Consider the following 22,307-nt stretch of genomic DNA (forward strand, 5'->3'; position numbering starts at 1 on the left):
CTGCGAAAAAGACAAATAATTGGGTGTTGGAACAAATTAAACCAGAACTATCACTAGAAGCTAAAATGATGAAACTAAGGTTATCATACTTTCAACGCATCATGAGAAAACATAATTCACTAGAGAAAACAATAATGCTAGGAAAAGCAGAAGGGAGTAGAAAAAGAGAAAGGCCAAACAAGAGATGGATTGATGCCATAAAGGAAGCCACAGACCTGAACTACAAGGTCTGAACAGGGTGGTTCATGACAGATGCTCTTGGAGGTCACCGATTCATAGGGTCGCCATAAGTCCTAATCGACTTGAAGGCACATAACAACAACAAAGACATGTTGATGTCTCCAAGCGAGTATTTAACTTATGAAAACAAGCAAGCACAACATTCAAAGCAGCTCAGCCAGTTCTACTGATAATCAACTTTTTCCTCCACCAAAACATCATGAGGCCAATATATAAGGTAGCTTGAAGAAATGACCTGATCCAATTCCTTCCTTTGGGATAGAAGAATTATTATATTTATTTATATTTATTTATTTATTACATTTATATACCACCCCATAGCCAAAGCTCTCTGGGCGGTTTACAGCAATTAAAAATATTAGAAACAATATACAAATTTTAAAACACACACAAAAAAATTAAAAACAATTTAAAAACGCATGATAAAATGCCTGGGAGAAGAGGAAAGTCTTGACCTGGTGCTGAAAATATAAGTGTTGGCACCAGGTGCACCTCATCATAAAGGTCATTCCACAATTTGGGGGCCACCACTGAGAAAGCCCTCTTCCCTTGTTGCCATCCTCCCAGCTTTCCTCGGAATAGGCACCTGGAGGAGGGCCTTGGATGTTGAGCGTAGTGTACCGGTGCGTTCACGCCACGGTGCGAGTTGTTCGCCCGCAAACTCCCCCCAGGAACTGCTAAAAGGTTTTACCTGACGCCACACTCTGCGCCCCCCAGTCCCGTCCCCGGGTTCGGCTCGCTTATCCCGCCCCCCTCCCATCACGAACCCTTGCCCCTTCCCAGAATCCCCCAGGGCCCTGCCCGCCCTTCTTCCGCTTCGGAAGCCTGACCTGGGCCTTGAGACGAAGGAGAACCGCGGCGCTCTTCCTGCCCCGGAGCCTCGCCTTGGCGGGAACGGCCTCACTCACCGCCTGCCCGCGTTCGCGCCTCTACCACAAGGAAAGAAAAAGACGGCAGCGGAACCTCCACAACAACCGCCTCAGACACTGCCGTCGCCTCACGCAAGCGGTCGAGGCGCGCCGAGAGAAGGGGGTAAAAAGTGCGTCACACTCGCTGACGCTTGCGCGTGCCGTTAGAGCAGTCAGAATCTCTCATTGGCTCGTTGCTCTCTCTTTGGAAGAGTGGCATCATGGCCATCAACGCCGCCCTGGCATCCTATTGGTCGAGGGGCGGTTCTAGGAGCGTGACCGCCCTTAGCCGGCTTATGCCAGTCTAGTCCGCCTCTTTTCCCTTCACTGACGTCAGGCGCAAAGGGTTTAAAGCAAGGAGTTGTGATTTTGGGGGGGAAACTGGTAAGGGCTCGTTGCTGGGCGGTGGCGACTGGCACGCGCAGGACTCAACCGCCTGCCGAGGGTAAACATCCAGGACTCGGGGAAGTGGGAGGAACAGTCTGTTGCCGCCGCCCATCAGGATCTCCCTGGTTTCTATAACAACCCTTCGCTAGGAAAACGGGCAGCGCCTGGTTGTAAAGTGAAGGCCGCAGCGATGCCGCGATTAAAGCAAGGCTGCGCGCGGAACCGGTTGAAATAAATGGGGTTTACCGTCGAGTAAACGCGCAGAGTACAAACGCACGAACCCCTCCCGTATGACTCGCTAAAGGGCGCTGAGAATAGAAGCCGGGAGCCTGCCTGCGGCCTTGCCCGGCTTTACGGCCTCCACAGGCGGCAGCTCCCATCAGCCCCGGCCAGCGGCACGCTGACGCTTGCGCGTGCCATCAAACCGCTCAGAATCTCTCATTGGCTCGTTGTTTGTCTTTGGAAGAGTGGCATCATGGCCATCAACCCCGCCCTGGCATCCTGTTGGTCGAGCGGCGGTTCTAGGAGCGTGACTGCCCCTAGCCGGCTTATGCGTCTAGTCCGCCTCTTTTCACTGACGTCAGGCGCAAAGGCTCTGCGGCCGCTGGCCGGGGCTGATGGGAGTTGTTGTCCAACGCCTGTGGAGTCTCTGCCGGGCGCGGCTGGCCGTGGCGCTTAGCGAGGCCCGTGCTGCGACACCCTTGTGGGGAAGGGGACCATAAAAGCCCCAGCTAACAACCCCAGGTCGTCCCAAGGACCTTGTGTGCGTGTGGTCTTTTTCCCTCAAAGCCCCCGAGCATGTGCAAAGTGCGTCTGGGGAGGAGAAGGAGGAAGTGCTCGTGCGGGAGCCTATTTGACCCTCAGAGACTCCTCCCCGCCGGGCCCGGGAAGGCGAAGCGCCGAGAATGTGGTGGTGGCTGCACCCGCTGCGACGTACGTGCCCGGCCAGGCGGAGGGCGGGCCCGGACAGGCGGAGGGCGGGCCCGGCCGCCGCCCTTCTCCCGCGAGCGGGTTTGGCTTCTTGGCGGCGCTGAGCGGCCTCTCTCCCTGCAGCCCGGTGTGGCAGGCCGGCCGGCAGGCGAGCGTCGCCCCTTCCCACTCGAGGGCGGAGGCCGAGTAGCATTCATCCGCCTAAAAGCGGCCACAAGCGCCCCTTGGCCCCGGAGCCGGGCCGCCCTCCTCCTCCTGCGGTGCTTTCTCTTCCCGGCCCGGCCGAGCCCGTCGAGAGGTACGGCGGCTCGAGCGGGCGGGGGGCTAGACACGGCAGGGCCGAAGGGAGAGGTGAGCGAGCGAGCGAGAATTGGGCTGGTTTTCTCCCCCGCCGTCGCGGCCGCCCCTTCGAGGAGGGACCCCGGCGGTGGGGGACGAGGGAGGCGAGCGAAGGGCTGCCAAGGGAAGCGGGCTGGTGGTACATTTCGGAGGTGGTGGGGAAGGGCCGGCACACCCGCTTTCCCTGCAAGAGGACCCCAGGCTCAGCGGGAGTTATCCCCTGCCTGGAGAGCCGCTGCCAGTCCGTGTTGGGGACGCTGAGCTAGGTTTGCTGAGGGCCCTAAGGCAGCCTCCTGTGTTCCTGTTCGGGGTGGGCCGAGGCTCAATGGCAGAACATCTGTTTGGCATGTAGAAGGCCCCTGATTTAGGCTTCTCCAGGTAGAGCTGAGAGAAGCCCCTCTCTGGAACCCTGGAGAGCCACTGCCGGTCAGTGTAAGTCAGCCGTCTTCAACCTTTGCAGACCCACCTTTAGCCCAAGTGTGCATTTTGGGACCCACATCTTAATTTTTTTCTTTCCTTGCCATGCATGCGAGTGGGTCCCAACCCACCAGTTGAAGACCGTTGATGTAGAAATAGCAAGCCAGATGAGCCAAGGGTATGACATGGTACAAAGGGTGCCTTGATTGCGCTGTGCAATGTGTGTGGATTATTCTTTCTTAGATTTATTGGTCGCTTGTTACCCAAAGGCCTCCGCATGACTTATGGCAGCTGACATAGTCCTGCCCGCTCACAGGAAGTCTCCCCCACATGAGGCTTGTGTTTTGAATTTTGGCACTGTGGTGGCTGCTGCTGCTGTCACTACTCCGCTGCAGTTGTGGCAGGGGTGGGGACCCTCTAGCCCTCCAGATGTTGCTGGACAACAACTCCCATCAGATTTAACTGTTGGCCATGCTGTGCTGGGGCTGATGGGGGTTGTAGTTCAACAACCTCTGCAGGGCAAAGGTCCCTCACACCTGAGGTATGGGAATGTGCTTCCCATGTCTACTGCGAGTCCCTCTGTCTCTGAAAGCCACAGGTCCTCTCTGTCCCTTGCTCCTGTTGTAGTAATGGCAATAAATTCACTAACTGAGCCCGCCTGGAGCCTGAGGTGATGCTGTTTGTGAGTCAAGGGGGCAAGAGGTGATGGTGAGCTCTGTTGCAGCTGTGTCTGAATCCTGAGTGACAGGCAGAGTGAAATTTTTCAGAGGAAAGTCATTGTCAGCTGCAGCTTCCTGATCTGACCTGCCTAGTTAGGAAACATTGGCTCACCTCTCCCCTGCCCCTTCCTTTTATTTGCGAACAGTGCATCTGGGGTAGAGCCTACTTGGGGGACTGCGCATACTTGGGGGTTTTTGTGACTGAGACGGAAGTCTAGGCCTTGACAGGACAAACAAAAGTTCTGGACAACGGGGTTCCCTGTGTATTTCCCCAGCAGGTGAGCTTGGCTTCCTCCTGTGTTAGGGATGCCAAGGTACTGGCAGAAATTCATTGTCAGCATCCACTTCGCAAAGCAGATGATGGCGTGTGGGCTCGGGCAGGGGGAGGAAGAAGGCCAGGAGGTCAGTGAGCTCGACCTGTAATGTAGCCGGACAATGCTGGCTTCAGTGGAGATTTAACACAAGACGATCCTAGCTGCTGCATCCAGCCCACAAAGTCAGGGATGCTTTGATTTGGATTTCTGCATTGAGCATGGGGTTGGACTTGATGGCCTTAAAGGCCCCTTCCAACTCTACTATTCTATGATTCTAAGACCCATCTAGTCCAGCATTCTGTTCTCACTGTGGTCAACCAGATGCCTTTTCTGGGAAGCCCACAAAAAGCACATGAACGCAATGGCATTCTCCTCACTGGTACTCCCCAGCAACTAATACTCAGTGGCATCCTTACTGCCTCCAGTTTAGAGGTAGACCACAGCCATTGTGGCTGGTAGCCATTGGTAATCTTATTTTTTATTTTATTTTATTTATTTTATTACATTTTTAGACCGCCCTATAGCAACAAGCTTTTGTATTTGAGTTCTTTAAGAAATGTCAGGTGGATACCATCCAGACCTGGCAATTTGTCAGTGAGCCCCCTTTTTGGATTTCTGAGTAATCAGATAAACATCCTGCATGCTTTTCAGACCTGTATTCTCAACCATGGAGAGTAAATTGAGTGGTCTGCCCCAACTTCCAAAATAAACGTGTCTTAAATGGGCTCCTGCCAGGAGGAAGGGCGGGATATAAATCAAATAATAAATAAATAAAGAAATAAAAAATGCTTCTCATTTCCACAGCATGTTCCAGCTGCCACTGCCTTTGGATCGGGATGGGACCCTCTTCCGGCTCCGTTTTACCACCCTGGCAGTTGGGACAGTGTGCTGCCCCCTTTTTGGATTCCTCTTCTGTGTGATCTGGGCCCTGTTCTTCCACTTCAATGAAACCACTGCCACCCACTGTGATGTAAGTCCTCCTTAAGTGCCTGTGTGTGTTGGCATCTAAAGATTGCCCTGTGCCTTGAAGGGTTAGAGCAGGTTGCAAAATAGTAAAAGAAATGTGTGACATCTGATGAGGCCATCTCATCAAAGCTAATAGAATTCAGTCAACAGGGCCTGGAAAAATGGGTTATGAGTAACTCTTGAGTTTTGCAAGAGGAGGATTTGAGGTTTTCCTATCCCCCTCCCTTGCCAGCTAAAGAAAGGTGGGTGTTTCTATGGAGGGGGCTCAAATTATTATTATTATTATTACTACATTTGCATACCGCCCCATAACCGAAGCTCTCTGGGCGGTTTACAACAATTAAAAACAAATATATATATATACAAATTTGAAAACACTTAAAAAAATATTAAAAAACAATTTAAAAACACATACCCCTCTCCTAGCCATTTTGTTTACATATATCAATTCTACTGGTGATATTCCTCCAGGCTGGCGCTCCAGTATCGTGGTGCCTATTTTCAAGAAAGGAGACCCACTGGCTCCTAGTAACTACAGACCTATTAGTCTCTTGGATGTGACATCCAAATTATATGGGCACTACCTCCTCAACAAATTACTGATATGGGAATCTAGGCATGCCATTTTCCATGAAGAACAGGCCGGGTTCAGGAAGGGTAGGAGCACCATTGACCATGCATTTGTTCTCCAGCATTTGATATACAAAACTATTAAGGGCCCAAATAAGATCCTCTACGCAGCATTCGTAGATTTCACCTTTGCCTTTAATAGGCTGGGACCTATTATGGCACAAGTTGGGCCAGACCAACATCGGTAAAAGGTTGCTTTGGCTAATTCAATCTTTACATCAGGCCAATTCCCTCCGGGTCTGTCAGGGTTTGTACGGTACCCTTTCCCGAGAAATTCGGGTCGAGAGAAGAGTTAAGCAAGGGTGTATATTGGCACCATTCCTGTTTAATTTTTACATAAATGACATTATTCCCAAGATGGCTTCGCCTGCTTTTTTCCCGCCATTGGCTGGGAACTGGAAGATCGCGTCATTACTTTACGCCGATGATCTGGTCCTACTCTCCTTGAATAAAATCAGCCTTAAAAGGATGCTAGCTCGTTTGGGAAACTTCTGTAATGAGCAGCATCTGTTCGTGAACCACTCTAAAACCAAAATTACGATCTTTGGCAAAAAAAAAAAAAAAGTCCAAATCCAATTGGGCCCTTAATGGGCATCAGCTGGAACAGGTGCATTTTTTAAAATATTTGGGTCTGTGTTTTAGTGACAATCTCTCGTGGAAGTACCATCTAGAGGTAACTAAACTTTCATGTGCCAGAATAACTGGCCAGGTTAGAAGGTTTTTTTACACTCGAGGAGGGCAATTAATTAATCTGATGTTCAATGTCTTTGAGGCCAAAATTTTATACGGGGTAGAGCTGTGGGGGTGTTTGGCTAAACATACGTTAGAGGTCCTCCAAAACAAGTTTATGAAGCAGGTCCTGGGGCTGCCCCAAGGGGTTCCATTGGCCCATTTAAGAGCAGAGCTTGGTCTACCATCCCTTTCAGCAAAAATGGATTTAGCGTATCTTAGATACTGGCGGAGGTTACCCAGTATGGATGACTGTTCTCTCCCCAAACTTTGCTGGAACGAACAACATAGGATCGGGGGCTGGGCCCAACTGTGCCAAGAGAAATTAAAGCTATATGACCTTACCCTGGGAAAGTACCTAAGTTTAAATCAATCTGACCTCCGGAACTGACGCATGCCAAGACCGGGCAAGAATTGCGGTAGCTCCTTTCTCCCCCTGGTTCCCCCTACTCAAGCCTAACCATGCTAAACCACAATACTTTGATGTGTTGACGTGTGCCCACCTGCGTAGGGCATTCACGGAACTCAGATTCCAAGTGATGCCCTCGGCTTACCTTGAACGGAGATACCTGGGAATCTCGATCAAGGAGCGGAGATGTGTTTTCGGTTGTAATCAGATAGAGGATATTGTTCATTACCTTCTATACTGTCCCTTGTATGAGGACCCCAGAAGAAAATTTCTGGCCATCTGTACCTGTTCACACCAGGGGAATCACCCCCAGGAATTGCTAGTAGAGTTGCTAGCTGATAATTATAAACAAGTAATGGTCACAGTGGCTAATTTTGCCCTAGCTGCTAGAAAGCTGAGGGCAAGTTATATTAAGTCCCTTACAGACATGTGCCCGCTGTAATATTGTATTCCCCTCGGTTTCCCTGAAGTTTATCTGTTTGCTTATTTTATGTTGTCTGTATTTGCAAAGGCTTATGGCTATACGCAGTAAAGTCGATTCATTCATTCATTCACATGCTAAAATGCCTGGGAGAAGACAGGATGAAGCAGCAGCATAAGTGAGCATCCTATGCTGTAAAATCAGTGGCAAAGAGGTCTTGAGTCTCAGCTAGGAACGTGCCGTAGGCCAGCATGGCATCATCAGGAACAAGAGGCTTGGGAGTGGGAGGTGCCTCAAGGTGGCAGGGAGGGCCGGTCTGCCCCCTTGTTGAATGCATGCCACAGTAGTCATTTGTGTCCCCTGGCAGGTCCCCAACTATCTCCCCTCCATCAGTTCTGCCATTGGTGGGGAAACCCCCGAGCGCTACATGTGGCGTTTCTGCATCGGGCTGCACTCAGGGCCCCGCTTCCTCGTGGCCATCGTCTACTGGAGCCACTACCGTGGCTGCCACTGCACGCACCCCCGGTACCTCCGACTGTGCAACGCAGCCTTCGCTCTCAACCTGCTGGAGAACACTGCCCTCTTGCTGCTCACCTACATCTCCTCCTCTGAGAACTACAGTAAGTGTCTCCTCAGAGAGCAGGAAGGGCCTGGTGCCAGGCTAGCCTTGCTTCCTTGTGGGAGTCCGCCTTCCCGTTCATGGGATTTCTTCCGGCACGAATTGGGGGAGTGTTGCTGATGGGAAGGGGGGGTGCCTGCTGGTTGGCGCCACCATGCTTCCTCTGGTCTGCCCTTCCTCCTGCCTTTGCTTTGGCTCCTGCTGCGCTGTCTTCCACCCCAGATCTCTGCTCAAATGTCTCTCGTGCAGCCCCCTCTGATTTCTGCAAGGCTTGGGCAGGAGACCCCTTTCTTCCCTAGAGCGTCAGGTGTGGCCTTTTATGTGGGGCTCGGTGCCCGGGAGCTGCTGTCCCCTGCAATCTTTCTCAGGCCTTTGTGCAGCTACTGCTGCTTTGCTCACGGCTTTCCTTGCCTCTCCTGTTGTTGTTGCAGTGATCCATGAGAACGCCTTCATCCTCTTCATCGCTTCGTCCCTCAGCCACATGGTTCTCACCTGCGTTTTGTGGCGAATGACTAAGAAGCACACAGTAAGCCCTGAGGTACAGTTCCCGCTTTTTCCTTTTGCCACAGATGTGAGGAGGGTTTGGAGCTGGGAGCTGAGCTGGCAGCCTTGGCTGGGTCTTGGTAGACCTGCTGCATGCATTATGTTGTATTTATATATTTAATAGGCATTTAGTGCCTGTTCTCTGCCATGTTGTCCCAGGGCGGGTTACCTACAGCTTGGCACAGTTAAACCGTGTAACGCGTAAACATGAAATGGGAAGGATATTCTGATCTCATCAAATTGCATGTTGTGTAGCTGTGGCTTTTCTGTCTCTTGATCGTTACTTTTGCTCTCTGGTCTCATGGGAGATGGAGAGCTGCAGCTGCTGGTGCTGCAGATAAAGTCTGTGTTGGTTCAGTATTCCACGGATCATCCTTCGCAGTTTTCTCTTGGCATTTTCCGTTGCACTTAATTTGTACAGGGTGAGGTAAGGGGGCTCAGTCTCCCCTTGAAGTCATGCCTGTGGCCCCAAAACCCCTGCTCTGTAATCCCAGATCTCAAGGGACTGGCAGTGGCAAGGGGAGGGCAGTTTGCATGCACTAATGCATAGTAGCATTTGGGGAGCAGCCCAGCTTCTGCGCGGGAGGTAAAAGGTCAGCAGTGATGGGAATCACAAGTGTGGGGAGAGTTGCTGCTTGTGGGCACCTGGTTGGCCACTGTGAGGACAGGATGCTGGACTAGGTGGGCCCCTTGTGGCCTGATCGAGTCGCTGGGCTCCTCGTGTGCTGTTGCGCAGGACCTAAGGACAAGAGCTACCTGCAGTTTGGGAGAGAGGGACCAAATGCTTTGGGTAGCTGAGGTGGGGTGACGGGAAGAATGAGGACCAGAGACCTTAGGGAAAGAATGGCTGTGAATTGGGGGTGGGAGTGGCACAGGGCCCAGAGAGTGGAGGACCTGCATACAGGGGACGGATGTGTGTGTGTGCATGCGTGTGTGTGTGTTGTAGTCTTGCTTGGGAGCCAGTGGGGCAAGGAGGTCAGGGAGGAATGTTCATACTGCCTGAGTAAACTCCGTGGATTGGCACCTACTGTTTCCTGTGTGATTTTTTTCACATCACAGACGTCTACTTATGGTCCCTTCTGCCAGCCCTCCCACCCATCATCATCATCATCACTGTTTATTTGTATGCCGCCTTTCCATAGCAATCTATGCTCAAGGCGGCTCACAACATGGAAAAAAAGTTACACAATTCACTGTTAGAAAGTAAATTCAAATAGTCAATAAGTAAACAAAAACATCTTAAGAAACATACAATAAATTGATACACTTATAATTCCTAATAAGACCCAACAATAAAATACAGAAGCATGATCTGTTTCAATCCGGTTTCAGGCCTGGTTTTGGCACCGAAACAGCCTTGGTCGCCCTGTATGATGACCTGTGTCGAGAGAGGGACAGGGGGAGTGTGACTCTGTTGATTCTCCTTGATCTCTCAGCGGCGTTTGATACCATCGACCATGGTATCCTTCTGAGGAGACTCGCGGAGTTGGGTGTCGGCACTGCTTGGCAGTGGTTCCGCTCCTACTTCGCGGATCGTCACCAGAAGGTAGTGCTTGGGGAACATTGCTCGACACCATGGACTCTCCATTGTGGAGTCCCTCAGGGGTCGGTTTTGTCCCCCATGCTTTTCAACATCTACATGCAGCCGCTGGGTGCAGTCATCAGGAGTTTTGGAGTGCGTTGCCATCAGTATGCTGATGACACGCAGCTCTATTTCTCCTTTTCATCTTCTTCAGGTGAGTCTGTTGATGTGCTGAACCGTTGCCTGACCGCGATAATGGACTGGATGAGAGCTAATAAACTGAGACTCAATCCAGACAAGACCGAGACATTGTTGGTGAATGCCTTCCCTGCTCAGATGGTGGATGTTAACCCTGTTCTGGATGGGGTTACACTCCCCCTGAAGGAACAGGTACGTAGTTTGGAGGTTCTTCTCGACTCTTCCCTGTCTCTCGAGGCCCAATTGGCCTCGGTGGCACGGAATGCGTTTTACCATCTTCGTCTGGTAGCCCAACTACGCCCCTATCTGGACAGGGACGACCTTGCCTCCGTTGTTCACGCTCTGGTAACTTCAAGATTGGATTACTGCAATGCGCTCTACGTAGGGCTGCCCTTGAAGACAATTCGGAAGCTTCAGCTGGTGCAGAACGCAGCTGCCAGACTACTGACGAGGACCAGTCGGTCTTCGCATATAACACCTGTCTTGGCGCGTCTGCACTGGCTTCCTATTTGCTTCCGGGCGAGATTCAAGGTGCTGGTTCTTACCTATAAAGCCTTACACGGCGTGGGACCTCAATACCTTGTGGAACGCCTCTCTCGATACGAACCTACCCGTTCACTTCGTTCAGAATCTAAGGCCCTCCTCCGGGTACCAACCCATCGGGAAGCCCGGAGGGTGGTTACGAGATCTAGGGCCTTTTCTGTAGTGGCCCCTAAGTTGTGGAACAGCCTCCCCGAAGAGGTACGCCTGGCGCCTACACTTCTATCTTTTCGGCGCCAGGTAAAGACCTTTTTATGCTCCCTGGCATTTTAATTTTCTTAACCATTTTAATCTTTTAATCCGTATTTTTTAATTTTTGTCGTATTGTGTTTTTGTAGTGTTTTTTTTTTTGTATATGTTTTTATGATTTTTATTATGATATATTGTATTTTATCTGTTTGTTCACCGCCCTGAGAGCTATTCTGCTAAGGGCGGTATATAAATTGAAATAATAAATAAATAAAAATAAAATCCCAATAAGAGCAAAACCCTTACGAGCAGAAATTAAACTTTTACCCAAACAGAAGCCCCTCAACAACACCCCACAGTCGAGGTGGTCTCTGCCATCTTCAGGTAGTGATACCTTTTGTAGCTGCAGTCAGCCATCCCTCCTTCCTGCCTGCCTGAAGAGGAAGGATAGATGCAAGAGTGAAGAAGGCTGAGGAAGGGAGGGAGGAGCCACAGGCTGGCGAGGGGAAGAAAGAAAGGAAGAAAGGAAGGAAACAAGACAAACCCATTCAGAGACAGAAATCTGGAAGCTGTAAATGTGAGGAGTGGGAGAGTGAAATGGATACAGTAGGGCCCTGCTTACCGGCGCCTCGCTTACCAGCGTTCCGCTAATGCAGCAGCTTTCATTCCCCATTTTAAAGCTGATTTTGTGGCATTTTCGCGGCATTTTCGTGCAATGTGCCTCATTATGCTCAATGGGGTTCCGCTTTACAGCGGGGGTCCGGAATGGAACCTGCAGTATAAGCGGGGCCTGCCTGTATATAGAAAGCACTGGAGAGGTTACTGCAGGTGGCTGGATTTGTGTTGAGGCTGTTAGCTGAGCCTAGTTTTCTGGAACTGCCGGCCAGTTCTGTGCCTTGATGAGATGCTCTGGGATGGCTCTTCCTGTTCGGTTGCTCTTTCTTCTCCCCCCTCCCTGTTGCCCCCCCCATCTCAAAACATTTATTCTTTCAAAATCTGCTGCTTTGTGCCAGGAAACCTCGGTGTTCCTACTTGACGAAAGCAAATGGAAACTTGCTGCGATCTAAATATTCTTACTGTGGTTTGAAGTTTCTGACCATAGTGAGACGGTGATGGGGGTTCCTCTTGCATGCATGGGTCATAACTGGAAAGGGGACCCCCCCCACTTTCATATCTGTGCCCCAGCTTCTTTTGCAGACTTGGCAGAAGCCCAGCCCAACTGTTTGCACACACCTAATGCTACAAGCAGCTCTTTAGTTTCCTCTTCCACCACCCAACCTCCTTCATACTTCTGCTGCTGTTGCAGCCCATTTCCCTCAAATAAGCTGAGTCAGGAAGCCAACCCGGGCGATGATTTGTCGTTCTCCAATATTGCCACTAGCCCCTTGTGGGCAGAGTTTGCTGTTCTGCATTGCTAGGGGGTTGTGTTGAGACCCAGTTGGCAGTGAGCATTCCTGGCATCTTCGCAGAAGCTTGAAAGGGCCCTTGAGGAGTTTGGAGGAGGACTTTGGCTGCGGCTGCCACTTTGACTGGTGGGGAAAGGGTTGAATTTAAGGAACTGGCTTTGGCACACCCAGACTTCGGCAGCTTCCTTGCCCAGATGTGCAGGGTTGGCGTAGGGCAGGCTGCCTCCGTCACCTCCCAGGCTGGTCCTTTTGACAAGGTGTCCCCTCAGTTTCACGTGTTTGCCCCCTTGTGAGAGACCGAGAGAGAGACCTGACCCCGTGCAAGATGGGGTAGATGCCAAAGTATACCCCCCATACATCTGGTCTGAGGGTCTCCAGTGGATCTGGACCTCATGAGAGGAAGGGGGATGTGGCGCTTGACTGGGCCTCTTGTCATCGGGAGGCCAAGCCTTGCTGAGCCTGCTCTGCTCTGGCGTGGTTTCCTGCTCCCGTGCCGGGTTGGAGCCTGCTGGGGAAACGGCTGGCCTCTGTGGCTCGTGCCAACCTGCCAGCAGAGCACGACTTGAGGATTGCCACAGGCAGCACTTGAGGCATGCTGGTGAGGTGGGTCAGCCGGGGAAGCGGGGGCTGCCCTCTGGTGTGTGGTTCTTGAATCTGGACACTAAGCCAGCGTGTTGGTGCCTGAGGCCCAGCTCTCACTTTCCTCCTCAGCCATGTATTTATTTATTTAATTAATTAATTTGTATCCCACCCTTCCTCCCAGCAGGGTGACCCCAGGTGGGGGGAGGCTGAAGTGTGGTGGCCCTGGAGAGAAAAAGGAAAGACACAGATATAACTGCAGCTTTTTGACCGGGAAGTAGGCCAAAAATAGAATGATGTGTAAACCAAACACTGGGCACAAGGTGTGGCATGTTGCCTTTGCCCTGACAGCCTGGGGTGGGGAGGAAGAGCTTCCCCACCTCTCGGTGCTTCAGGGGATTATAGCAGGAGGTTGCCCCTAGACAGGTGGATTGTGGACTGTCTGTCTGGCCATCAGGTACCCCTCATTTGCTTACAAACGCAAAGGAAGCCTGGCTCCTGGATCAGGCCAGTGGCCCATCTAGTCCAGTATTCTGATCTCACAGTGGCCAACGAGATACCCGTGGGAAGCCCGCAAGCAGGACCGGAGCACAAGGGCACTCTCCCCTCCTGCAGTTCCCAGCAACTGGCATTCAGAAGCATACCGCCTCAGTAGAGGTAGAGCCATGGCCATCGTGGCTAGTAGCCATTGGTAGCCTTTTCCTCCGTGAATTTGCCTAATCCTCTTTTAAAGCCATCCAAGTTGGTTGGTGCCCCTCACTGCCGCTTTTGGGAGCAAATAGCTTAACTCTGCACTGTGTGAAGGAGGACTTTCTTTGGCCTGTCTTGAATCTCCCAACATTCAGCTTCACTGGGTGTCCATGAGTTCTAGTACGGGATAGAGAAATGATGATGATGATGATGTATTAGTTTTATATCCCACCCTTCCAGTAGGAGCCCAGGGCAGCAAACAGATGCACTAAAAATACTCTAAAACATCATAAAAAAACCTTTAAAATATATTAAAACAAAATATCCTTAAAAACATGTTAAAACAAAACATATTTTTTTAAAAAAGCTTTAAAAGCATAACAAAGTAATCCCAACACAGATGCAGACTGGGCCAAGGTCTCTACTTAAAAGGCTTCTTGGAAGAGAAAGGTCTTCAGTAGGCACCAAAAAGATGACAGAAATGACGCCTGTCTAATATTTAAGAGGAGGAAATTCCAAAGGGCAGGTGCCACAACACTAAAGGTCCGTTTCCTATGTTGTGTGGAACGGACCTCTTGATAAGATGGTATCTGCAGGAGGCCCTCAGCTGCAGAGCACAGTGAGCAACTGGGTATATAAGGAGCAGGATGATCTTTCAGGTATCCTGGTCCCAAGCTGAGGGACAAGATGGTACCCTGCAGTACCCCACAGCACAACTGCCAGGGGCCCAAGAGACAATCACCCAATGCTATTCTCTGAAAACTACCCTGGAGATAGGATCGGAACCACTGTAAAACAGTGCCTCCAATACCCATCTCACCTAGTCTGCCCAGAAGGATACCATGGTTAATGGTCCGCCCTCTGTGTCCATCCCATCTCTAGGGTGGCCAGTTCAGGGGAAGAGGCAGCGATGCAGCAGCTCTTTCTGATCTGCTCACCACCCCAACAGATGTCTGGGTTTATACCTCATTCTCTACCCTGAGAGCATGTTCTGCCACTTCCTCCAAAGCTGCCTCCCAGGGAGCATCCATTGTTTCTAGGAGCCACAGGGAGGATCATCTTGTGTGTATCTTGGGTGTTCATCAACATATGAAGCGATTGAAGGAAGCTGCTGGAGACAGTGGGCACTCTGCTCATGCTTAAAAGCACTCTCTCCCCTGATGTTCCTGGAGCAAATCCTGACACTCAAAGGAGGCTGGGTGCTAAGCCCTGAGGAGCAAGGCCTCTGCTGATGCGCAGGTTGTGTACTGAGCCTGTGCCTGTGCACTCTGGATGAGGCAGTGAGCCATCATGGGAGTTGTGACCTCACCTGCTTCCATCTCTCTTGCAGGAGCGCAAGTCCTACAAGTGGAAATTGTGGCTGTTCCTCTTCAACCTGTTCGCCTTCTCAGTGGCCGTCTACTTCTACTTCCGCCACAACTGGTACTGTGAGCCCGGAGGTGAGGTTCCTTCGGCCTTGGCTCCTCTTGGGTCGTCGTTGCACTAATGGCAGCAAAGACTCCTTAGCGGCCTGTGTCAGAGGCATCAAAGCACCCCATGCTCCTTCTTAGTAACTTACCCTACAAAGTTGCGGGGAAAGATTATGTTTGCCCTTGTACTGGCTGAGAGGGACGTGGCTTTCCTTACACCTCTTGTTTGTAGCAGAGGTGAGATGGGCACAGAGGACTTTATGGCCCATGCCCCTCTGAGCCACTGTGCCTGACAGTAGCCAGTCCAGGTGCCCTCCAGCTCCCAGCTGGCCCCTGATCAGGAATGATGGGAGACAGGGTCCAGCAACCTCTGGAGGGCCCCACGTTGGCTACTCCTGCAGGGTGCCATGCCAGGGATGGGTTAATTCTTCTTCTGCCCATGCTCCTCAGGTGCCCTCTGCGCCTGCTCTGTCCTGGAGAAGAGCCCAAGCATTGGCCTTTCCAAGCGACAGGTTCCCATGCGCCAAACGTTCTTGCCACCTTCACATCACGGAGGAGGAGGTGGCCCCCCTGGGCCCGCTTGCTGTGTGCTGCTGTCCTGCATCCGTCGTGGCCAGTGGCAAGCAGAAAGGGGGCTTGCCCTGGGGAGGTGGGAGCAGGGCGGAGGTGGCGGCGGCGGTGGCGGCAGTGGCTTGAAAGCTCTCCGGAATCTACAGGCCGGCGAGGACTGTTTGCCCTGGGGGGAAACCCCAAAATGCTTTGTGCTGTGAAAGCCAAACCTGGCAACAAGGATAACAAATGTATTTCATTATTTCCACGGTCCCAAACACTGAAAGCTTTATTTACTTCAAACAAAGAAACCAAATCCCAAACCGAGCACCTGCTGAATTGTTGATGTGCGTGTGCTCCACGGCCTGATTTTATGAAGGGGGGAGGCAGAGGCCCAGTCCAGCTGTGATCAGCAGTCCCCTCCTTAGCTGTAGGGTCTGTATAGTTAAAACAAACAGGTGTGAGGCTGGTCCGTGATGGCCGCCTTAAAGTGCTCACCAAGGAGTGATTTGCAGGTGGCTTTGGAACACTTAAAGGGACAAACTGGAACAGGTTCAGAGGAGGGCAACAAGGATGATCAGGGGATTGGAAACAAAGCCCAGTGAGGAGAGACTGAAAGAACGGGGCATGCTTAGCGTGGAGAAGAGAAGACTGAGGGGAGATAGGATAGCACTCTTCAAGTACACAAAAGGCTGTCACACAGAGGAGGGCCGGGATCTCTTCTCGATCGTCCCAGAGTGCAGGACACGGAATAATGGGCTCAAGTTGCAGGAAGCTAGATTTCGACTGGACATCAGGAAAAACATCCTAACTGTTAGAGCCATACGACAGTGGAACCAATGACCTAGAGAGGTAGTGGGCTCTCCGACACTGGAGGCATTCAAGAGGCAGCTGGACAGCCATCTGTCGGGAATGCTTTGATTTGGATTCCTGCATTGAGCAGGGGGCTGGACTTTATGGCCTTGTAGGCCCCTTCCAACTCTACTATTCTATGATTCTATGGCACCTGTGTGCAAGGGTCAGGTGTGTTTTGCACCTCTGTGGGTCGTGTCAACTGAAAACGGAACCGTGTTCCTCATGGAAGTGAGCATCCGAGGAATCTGCTCCTGTATTTAGGTTAATAAATTCCAAGTTTCTAGTCCTTATGGACCAACCGAAATGCTCAAAATACATAGGTTGTGCTTGGTGCTATTTCAGAGGTTTGAGATTTGGAGGAAATTATTATGAAGGTCTGACACCACAGTTTTATCTTTTTGTTCCTAGTTTACACTGTCTTTGCCTTCTTGGAGTACCTGGTGGTTTTTTCCAACATGGCCTTCCACATGACCGCGTGGTGGGACTTTGGGAACAAGGAGCTGGTGGTCAGTTCCCAGCCAGAGGACAAACGCTTCTAGCAAAGGCCTTGCTGCCCTCGCTGTGACCTGCAGGCAGTCTCTAGATTCCTTTGGGGGAGCTGCAGCCTGCTGCAAGCTGTGGATCCTTCCGACGGGCCCCAGAACGTCTGCAGGAAGGCACCTGCGAGGGGGCTGAAAAGAGCTGGTGACTATAGCCAGGCCCTGCAGGCACGAGGACCATGTCACAGTCCATCAGGCTGCACAGCAAAATGCATGCCGGGTCAACGGGAGTCCAGATAAATGGGACACTTTTTGTTTTAAAAAAACCAGCATCACCTGTGCTGAGCCGCTGTCCCCAAACAGGGAAGGGGCAGAAAGGAACAGTGACGCACTGAGGAGGAGGCACGTTATGGGGTGAGAAGTCCCGCGGCTCCAGGGCTGAAGGAGGTGGAGCCAGAGGTCGCCATGGAACGCTGAGCAGTTACACCTGACCCTCCTCCCCACTGCAGGTGTCTCTCTTGCCTCTGGAAATTGCACTCTGGCCTCCTTCAGTCGAGGTCTTTCCTCCAGCTGGGATTTCCCTGCCACCTAGCATGGCCAGAGTGCCAAACCGTGGGAACCGCTGGATTTTTTAATAAAAAGATGGGGCTGAGCAGGGTGGGGGGAGGCACCTTCCTACCCCATCGTCAAGCGTTTGCACTGAAGTTCCCTAAAGTGAGAAATGCCTCTTCTGCCCATTCAAATGAATTCGGGATGGTGCTGGCACTCTTGCAGCCCTGAGACCTGATTACTCTGCCATCTGATGCTGGAGCTCCCTCCCTCCGTAAGAATCCACAGACCCTTCCCAAAGGTAGAATTCCCCGGAATGTTATGTGGGCGGGAGTTGGGGAGAGCACTGGCGGGGTCCAGTCCTTCTGTGAAGTGTTAAAGGCAGCTGAGGGCCACATGGGTAACGCACCACCTGACCATTGGGCTCAACTGGGGGCGGTTTGGCTAGAGGGGGGCTGGCTCTGAAAGGCAGGAATGTGACTTGAGCTGGGAGTGCGCAGGGGCAGTTAGATGGCCACATGGGATCTACTCTGCTCCATTTGCATGTGTTTAGTCCTGGGCGCCAGCTCATGAACCAGGCGAAGGAATGCAAACCCTTCTCTGGGCTGGGGGTGGGCGGTGCATGGGGACAGCCTAGCTGCCCTGCCCCCTCGCCCAGCCCAGAGCCATCAGGCCTAATTCCTAGCAAGAGAGCGGGAAGAAGTAGTGGCAGGATTAGGCCACCTGGCAAAGCCCTGTGGGAAGATCCCAGAGTGTGAAGGGAAGGATCCAGAGGAAGCGCCTGGTGAGGTTGCTCCAGAGGCTCAAGCAGGCTGCTGGGCGGGAGCCTGAAGGACGGGAGGACAGAGGCGCTCTTGGGAAAGGCAGGCGGGGGAGACTCGAGAGAGAGAGGCCGACGAGTGCAGGCGATGCTCGTTCAGGCAAGAGGGCCAGGCCAGGAGGCGGAGGAAGGCTGGCCTGGGAGGGAACTCCACCGAAAGGCCTCCCAAGAGAGCAGCTTCTCTTGGAGCCTCTCAGCTTGTGGTGCAGCGAAGAGCCCCAATGAGAGGCCTGATCGTCCCTGGCGCGGCTCGTCCTCCCACGTCCCTGGTGTGTAGGCCTCCTTGGTGCCTGTGCACTGGGTCAAGGGGTGTGTTTGTATGTGCATGAAGCATGTGTACTGGCAGGCGTCTGTTTTCCTTGGTTCCCCCCTCGAAGGCCCCCTTGCCCCTGGCGAAATAAAGCACTGAGTATTTTTCATCTGTTCTCTCGCCTGTTGTAGAGTCCTGCGCTGTCATCTGTGGATTCCTGTGCGCCTGCCTGTCTCTGTAGGCTGGCTCACCGAGTCCTCTGCAGGCACGGAAGGGAACGGGAAGAGCAGCATTGGCCCCAGCAGTGGGCAGGCAGTCCTCTGGAGCAGCTTTTCCCAACCTGGCGCCCTCTAGTCTAGATGGTTTGGACATACACCTCCCATCAGCCCCTGCCCTGCCTTAATTATGGCTGAAAGCGGGTGCTGGCGGAGGGGGAGGGCAGGACGCTGCACTTGTGCTTAGAAGCAAGGCACGAGGAGTCACCTTTGGTGTCTTGAATATATTAACCCTGTGCCCATGCTGCGTAGTTGCATCTCTTCCTGCTAAACGTGGAGCTGCCTTCTGTTGAGTAAGCCAGTCCCTCCACCTGCGCAGCACCTACTTTCAGGGGTGTGTGGTTGTCTTTTGGGGGGAGGGGGCGTTTCCTAGCCCTGCTTCCCCCAGTCTTTAAAAGGGGGAGTGCCAGGGGTTGAGCCTGGGGCTCCCGTGCGCCCAGCAGCTCCTCTGCCACTGAGTCATGGGCCACTCCTAAAGATGGGGCTGTCATCCACACACACCCTGACACAACTACGCATCAGGTGAAACTGTATGAATATGATTGGCATGCCCCGTCTGGCTGCAGCAAGGGGCCCAGGATTCAAGCCGCCATCGCTTCCCCAGTGGGTTCCCGGAGAGATCAATCATCCTACTGGCTTGCACTGTCGCTGCACTTGTGAAAGCCCTTCTTGTCTGTCTCTGTCCGCCTCTGGACAGGCTCTTCCCACAAAAACAGATTGGCTTGGGGTTCAATAGCAAACTGCTGATGTCATTCCATCTCAAGAATTTGCTGGAGAGAGAGAGAGAGAGTGTTGGACACAAGAGAGATTTATTGCTTCTTTGTGTGATGTGCCCAGCAGTTGAGCCGCTTGGACTCTGTCCTCTCAGCTTTGCCCGGCATGTTCCTGCCAGAAAGGTCAATGTCAGAGGGGCAGCGGGTGGGAAGTTGGAAGCGCATGTCAGCCAAGGTGGTTTCTCAAGCCCGATTTTGCATGCGGGTGCAGTGCAAGCTACACATGCTGGATTCATTGTGCAAGGCATGTGTGTTCACCATTGTCTCTTGAAAATTCATGGGACTGAGTGGGAGGTCTGATGGTGTGCATTTTAAAGGGATGAGTGATGTTTAATGCGCAGGAGTACCTGGCCTTTACAGCTGTGTTCTTTGAGCTCAGAACGTAAGGGCAGAAGCCCTCGGTCAGTGTATTGGAGGAGGAGAGATTGGGGAGCAAGCCCCATGCAACTCACTCAGGCATACTTCTAAGTAGGCATGTATAGGATTGCCCTGTTGGGACCGGTTGGACACCACACCGTAATGCTCTTTTTAGGCAAGAGGTTTCAGAGCAAATTTATAAGCTCCAAAAGGGTAGTCGCCTTTTTAGTCGGTGGCGAGAAAAACAGCAGGCACCAGGCAAGTATAGTTTAGTGTTATACCGGATCAGACCAAAGGGTGACATTCAATGCCAGTCCTACTCAGAGTAGATCCATTGAAGTTAATGGACTTAACTTTTCAGTTACAACCCAAAGATTCATCTGGTCCAGTTCTTGGTCCTCCAGAACGTGACCAGGGAGATGAACTGCAGCGTAAATGGGAGGTGGTGACCACCCTCTGCAGTACCCAGGAGCTCTGCTTTTAGCTTTCCTGGTGAAGAGCCATGAATGGACTTCCCTTTATTCATCTATAAGACTTCTTACCCATAAGGCCCCAGGGCAGGTTGCAACAAGACAATCATACAATTAGAAACAAGAGGAACAGTTTATATAGAACTATCTCCGTTACCTTGTCAGAGCCTTTTCTTACAGCTAAAGCAAAGAAAGGCCACCTGTAAACATTTTTCTTTTTTGAATTCCTTATTACAGTAACACCAGGATTTTATTGGAAACAACCAAAATACCCTTAGCCAGCTGATCTGACGGATGCTTGGAGCTTCCATCTCAATGACACTCTTTCCTATAGCCAGCCCCCCATCCCACCTTCCCGGTGTGTATATGGCTGCCCATTAGCTACCGGGCTAGGTTCTGATTTAGGTGTACAAAGCCCTATACATCTCAGGACCAGGATACCTGAAAGACCGTCTTATCCCTTATACACCCAGTCAATCACTGCGCTCTGCAGGTGAGGGCCTCCTGCAGATACCATCTTAATCAGGAGGTCCGTTCTGCACAACAGAGGAAACGGACCTTTAGTGTGGCAGCACCTACCCTGTGGAATTCCCTCCCCTTAAATAATACAGGCTCCATCTCTCTTATCTTTTCAGTGCCTACTGAAGACCTTCCTCTTTCAACAAGCCTTTTAAGGGGAAACCTTACCCAGTCTACATCTGTGCTGGAATTGCTTTTAAAGATGTTTTTAAAGCTTTTTTAAAAGATGTTTTTAAGGACATTTTGTTTTAATACATTTTAAAGTCTGTTTTTATGATGTTTTAGAGTGTTTTTAGTGTTTTTGTTTACTGCCCTGGGCTCCTACTGGGAGGAAGGGTGGAATATAAATCCAATAAATAGATATGTGTGTGTTCCTTTATTTTCTCTCCTCCTCTCTCCCCCTGCCCCAGTACACGTCGTCCTTCCTCCCGACAGCCCCAAAAGCTGCCCCTGTCCTGGTGCTCTTCTGGCTTGACATTTCACCCTAGAGTTCATTCATTAGGAGGAAGTGGGTGTTTTCTCATCTCTCTCTTTCTTAAACAAGCAGCAGCAAATGAGGAACCTCTCAGTGATGCTATTGCAAGCCCCTCTGGTCTTGCAGTGAGGCCCAGCCTAGGAAATTGCAGCCTGTTCACAGATCCTGTTCAGGCCAGTCCTTTGCATATTTCTGTTGGTGTTCAGTGCTTTTAATGTTTTTGTTTGCTGCCCTGGGCTCTTTCTGGGAGGAAGGACAGGATAGACATTTAATAAACAAACAAATGTTTCTGTGGCCAGACCGCTCACAAGAGCAGGCTACTGGCAACAAGTTGTTCTGCTGCTGAGAGAGGTGTGCTGGTTACCAAACTGCCCTCAGGCCAGGTTCAAGCTTCTTGTCTCAGCTCAGAAAGCCCTGAAGAACTTGGGCCTGTAGCCGCTCCTTGAGGATCCCCTGACTCCTTATGCTCCGCCTTGATTGCAGAGGTCTTCTGGTGGGGCACTTGGGTGGCCCCACATCTGTAGTGTGGCAGGCCCTGCCCTGTGGAACTCCTTCCCGGTGGAGGTTCTGCAGGAGTCGTCCTTGCTTGCTTTCAGGCATCTTCTGAGAACTCTTATTATTCACACCTGAGGTTCTTTGCCAACCAGTTTTACTGATGTGCTTGACATTCTTAATGTTTGTATTTCATTACTGTGTTTGCAGGTTGTATATTACTTTGCGATATTTTATAGGGAAGTGCGGCTTACAAATAAGTAAGTAAAATGTTTCCTTCAGAGTTAAGCCCGACTTACTGTGACGGGGCTTACACCCCGGTGAGTTTGCTTTGCTAGTA

General features: G+C 51.5%; 2 protein-coding genes across 15 annotated transcripts in view; one reads left to right on the forward strand and one right to left on the reverse strand.

Moving 5' to 3' along the window:
• Positions 1-1,980, reverse strand: part of NUP98 (nucleoporin 98 and 96 precursor) — a 46,751-nt gene extending 44,771 nt beyond the window's left edge. For 3 of the 7 annotated variants that reach the window (XM_061629218.1, XM_061629220.1, XM_061629219.1), the window contains exon 1: positions 1,071-1,754. The gene's annotated coding sequence lies outside the window, so the exon portion shown is untranslated. Of the gene's footprint in view, positions 1-1,070; positions 1,755-1,781 lie in introns of those variants that run through there. The other 4 variants (XM_061629215.1, XM_061629216.1, XM_061629217.1 and 1 more) reach the window with 3 other exon arrangements.
• On the forward strand, positions 1,069-21,329 carry PGAP2 (post-GPI attachment to proteins 2). 8 transcript variants are annotated; one of them, XR_009762934.1, is made up of 7 exons: positions 2,417-2,816; positions 5,059-5,224; positions 7,777-8,029; positions 8,460-8,566; positions 15,026-15,134; positions 16,917-17,837; positions 21,117-21,329. XR_009762934.1 is itself a non-coding variant. In XM_061629229.1 (6 exons), the coding sequence occupies exons 2-6, from the start codon at positions 5,060-5,062 to the stop codon at positions 17,045-17,047; spliced, it is 765 nt and encodes a 254-aa protein (XP_061485213.1). In that variant the 5' UTR covers positions 1,069-1,279; position 5,059; the 3' UTR covers positions 17,048-18,775. The 8 variants fall into 8 exon arrangements, 7 of the variants coding, with proteins under 7 accessions (XP_061485213.1, XP_061485210.1, XP_061485208.1 ...); XM_061629229.1 differs by lacking the exons at positions 2,417-2,816; positions 21,117-21,329 and adding an exon at positions 1,069-1,279 and having other exon boundaries at positions 16,917-18,775; XM_061629226.1 differs by lacking the exons at positions 2,417-2,816; positions 21,117-21,329 and adding an exon at positions 1,506-1,593 and having other exon boundaries at positions 16,917-18,775.
• Positions 21,330-22,307: the final 978 nt, after the last annotated feature.

This window comes from Rhineura floridana, chromosome 5 (genome assembly GCF_030035675.1).
Source record: "Rhineura floridana isolate rRhiFlo1 chromosome 5, rRhiFlo1.hap2, whole genome shotgun sequence".
Classification (NCBI taxonomy): domain Eukaryota; kingdom Metazoa; phylum Chordata; class Lepidosauria; order Squamata; family Rhineuridae; genus Rhineura; species Rhineura floridana.

Bases quoted from the DNA above. Each gene is read 5' to 3' on its own strand.
- PGAP2 (XM_061629229.1), top strand. From the start codon at position 5,060: ATGTTCCAGCTGCCACTGCCTTTGGATCGGGATGGGACCCTCTTCCGG. The intron at 8,030-8,459 runs GTAAGTGTCTCC...TTGTTGTTGCAG, and splicing joins CTCCTCCTCTGAGAACTACA to TGATCCATGAGAACGCCTTC. The intron at 15,135-16,916 runs GTGAGGTTCCTT...TTTTGTTCCTAG, and splicing joins CTGGTACTGTGAGCCCGGAG to TTTACACTGTCTTTGCCTTC.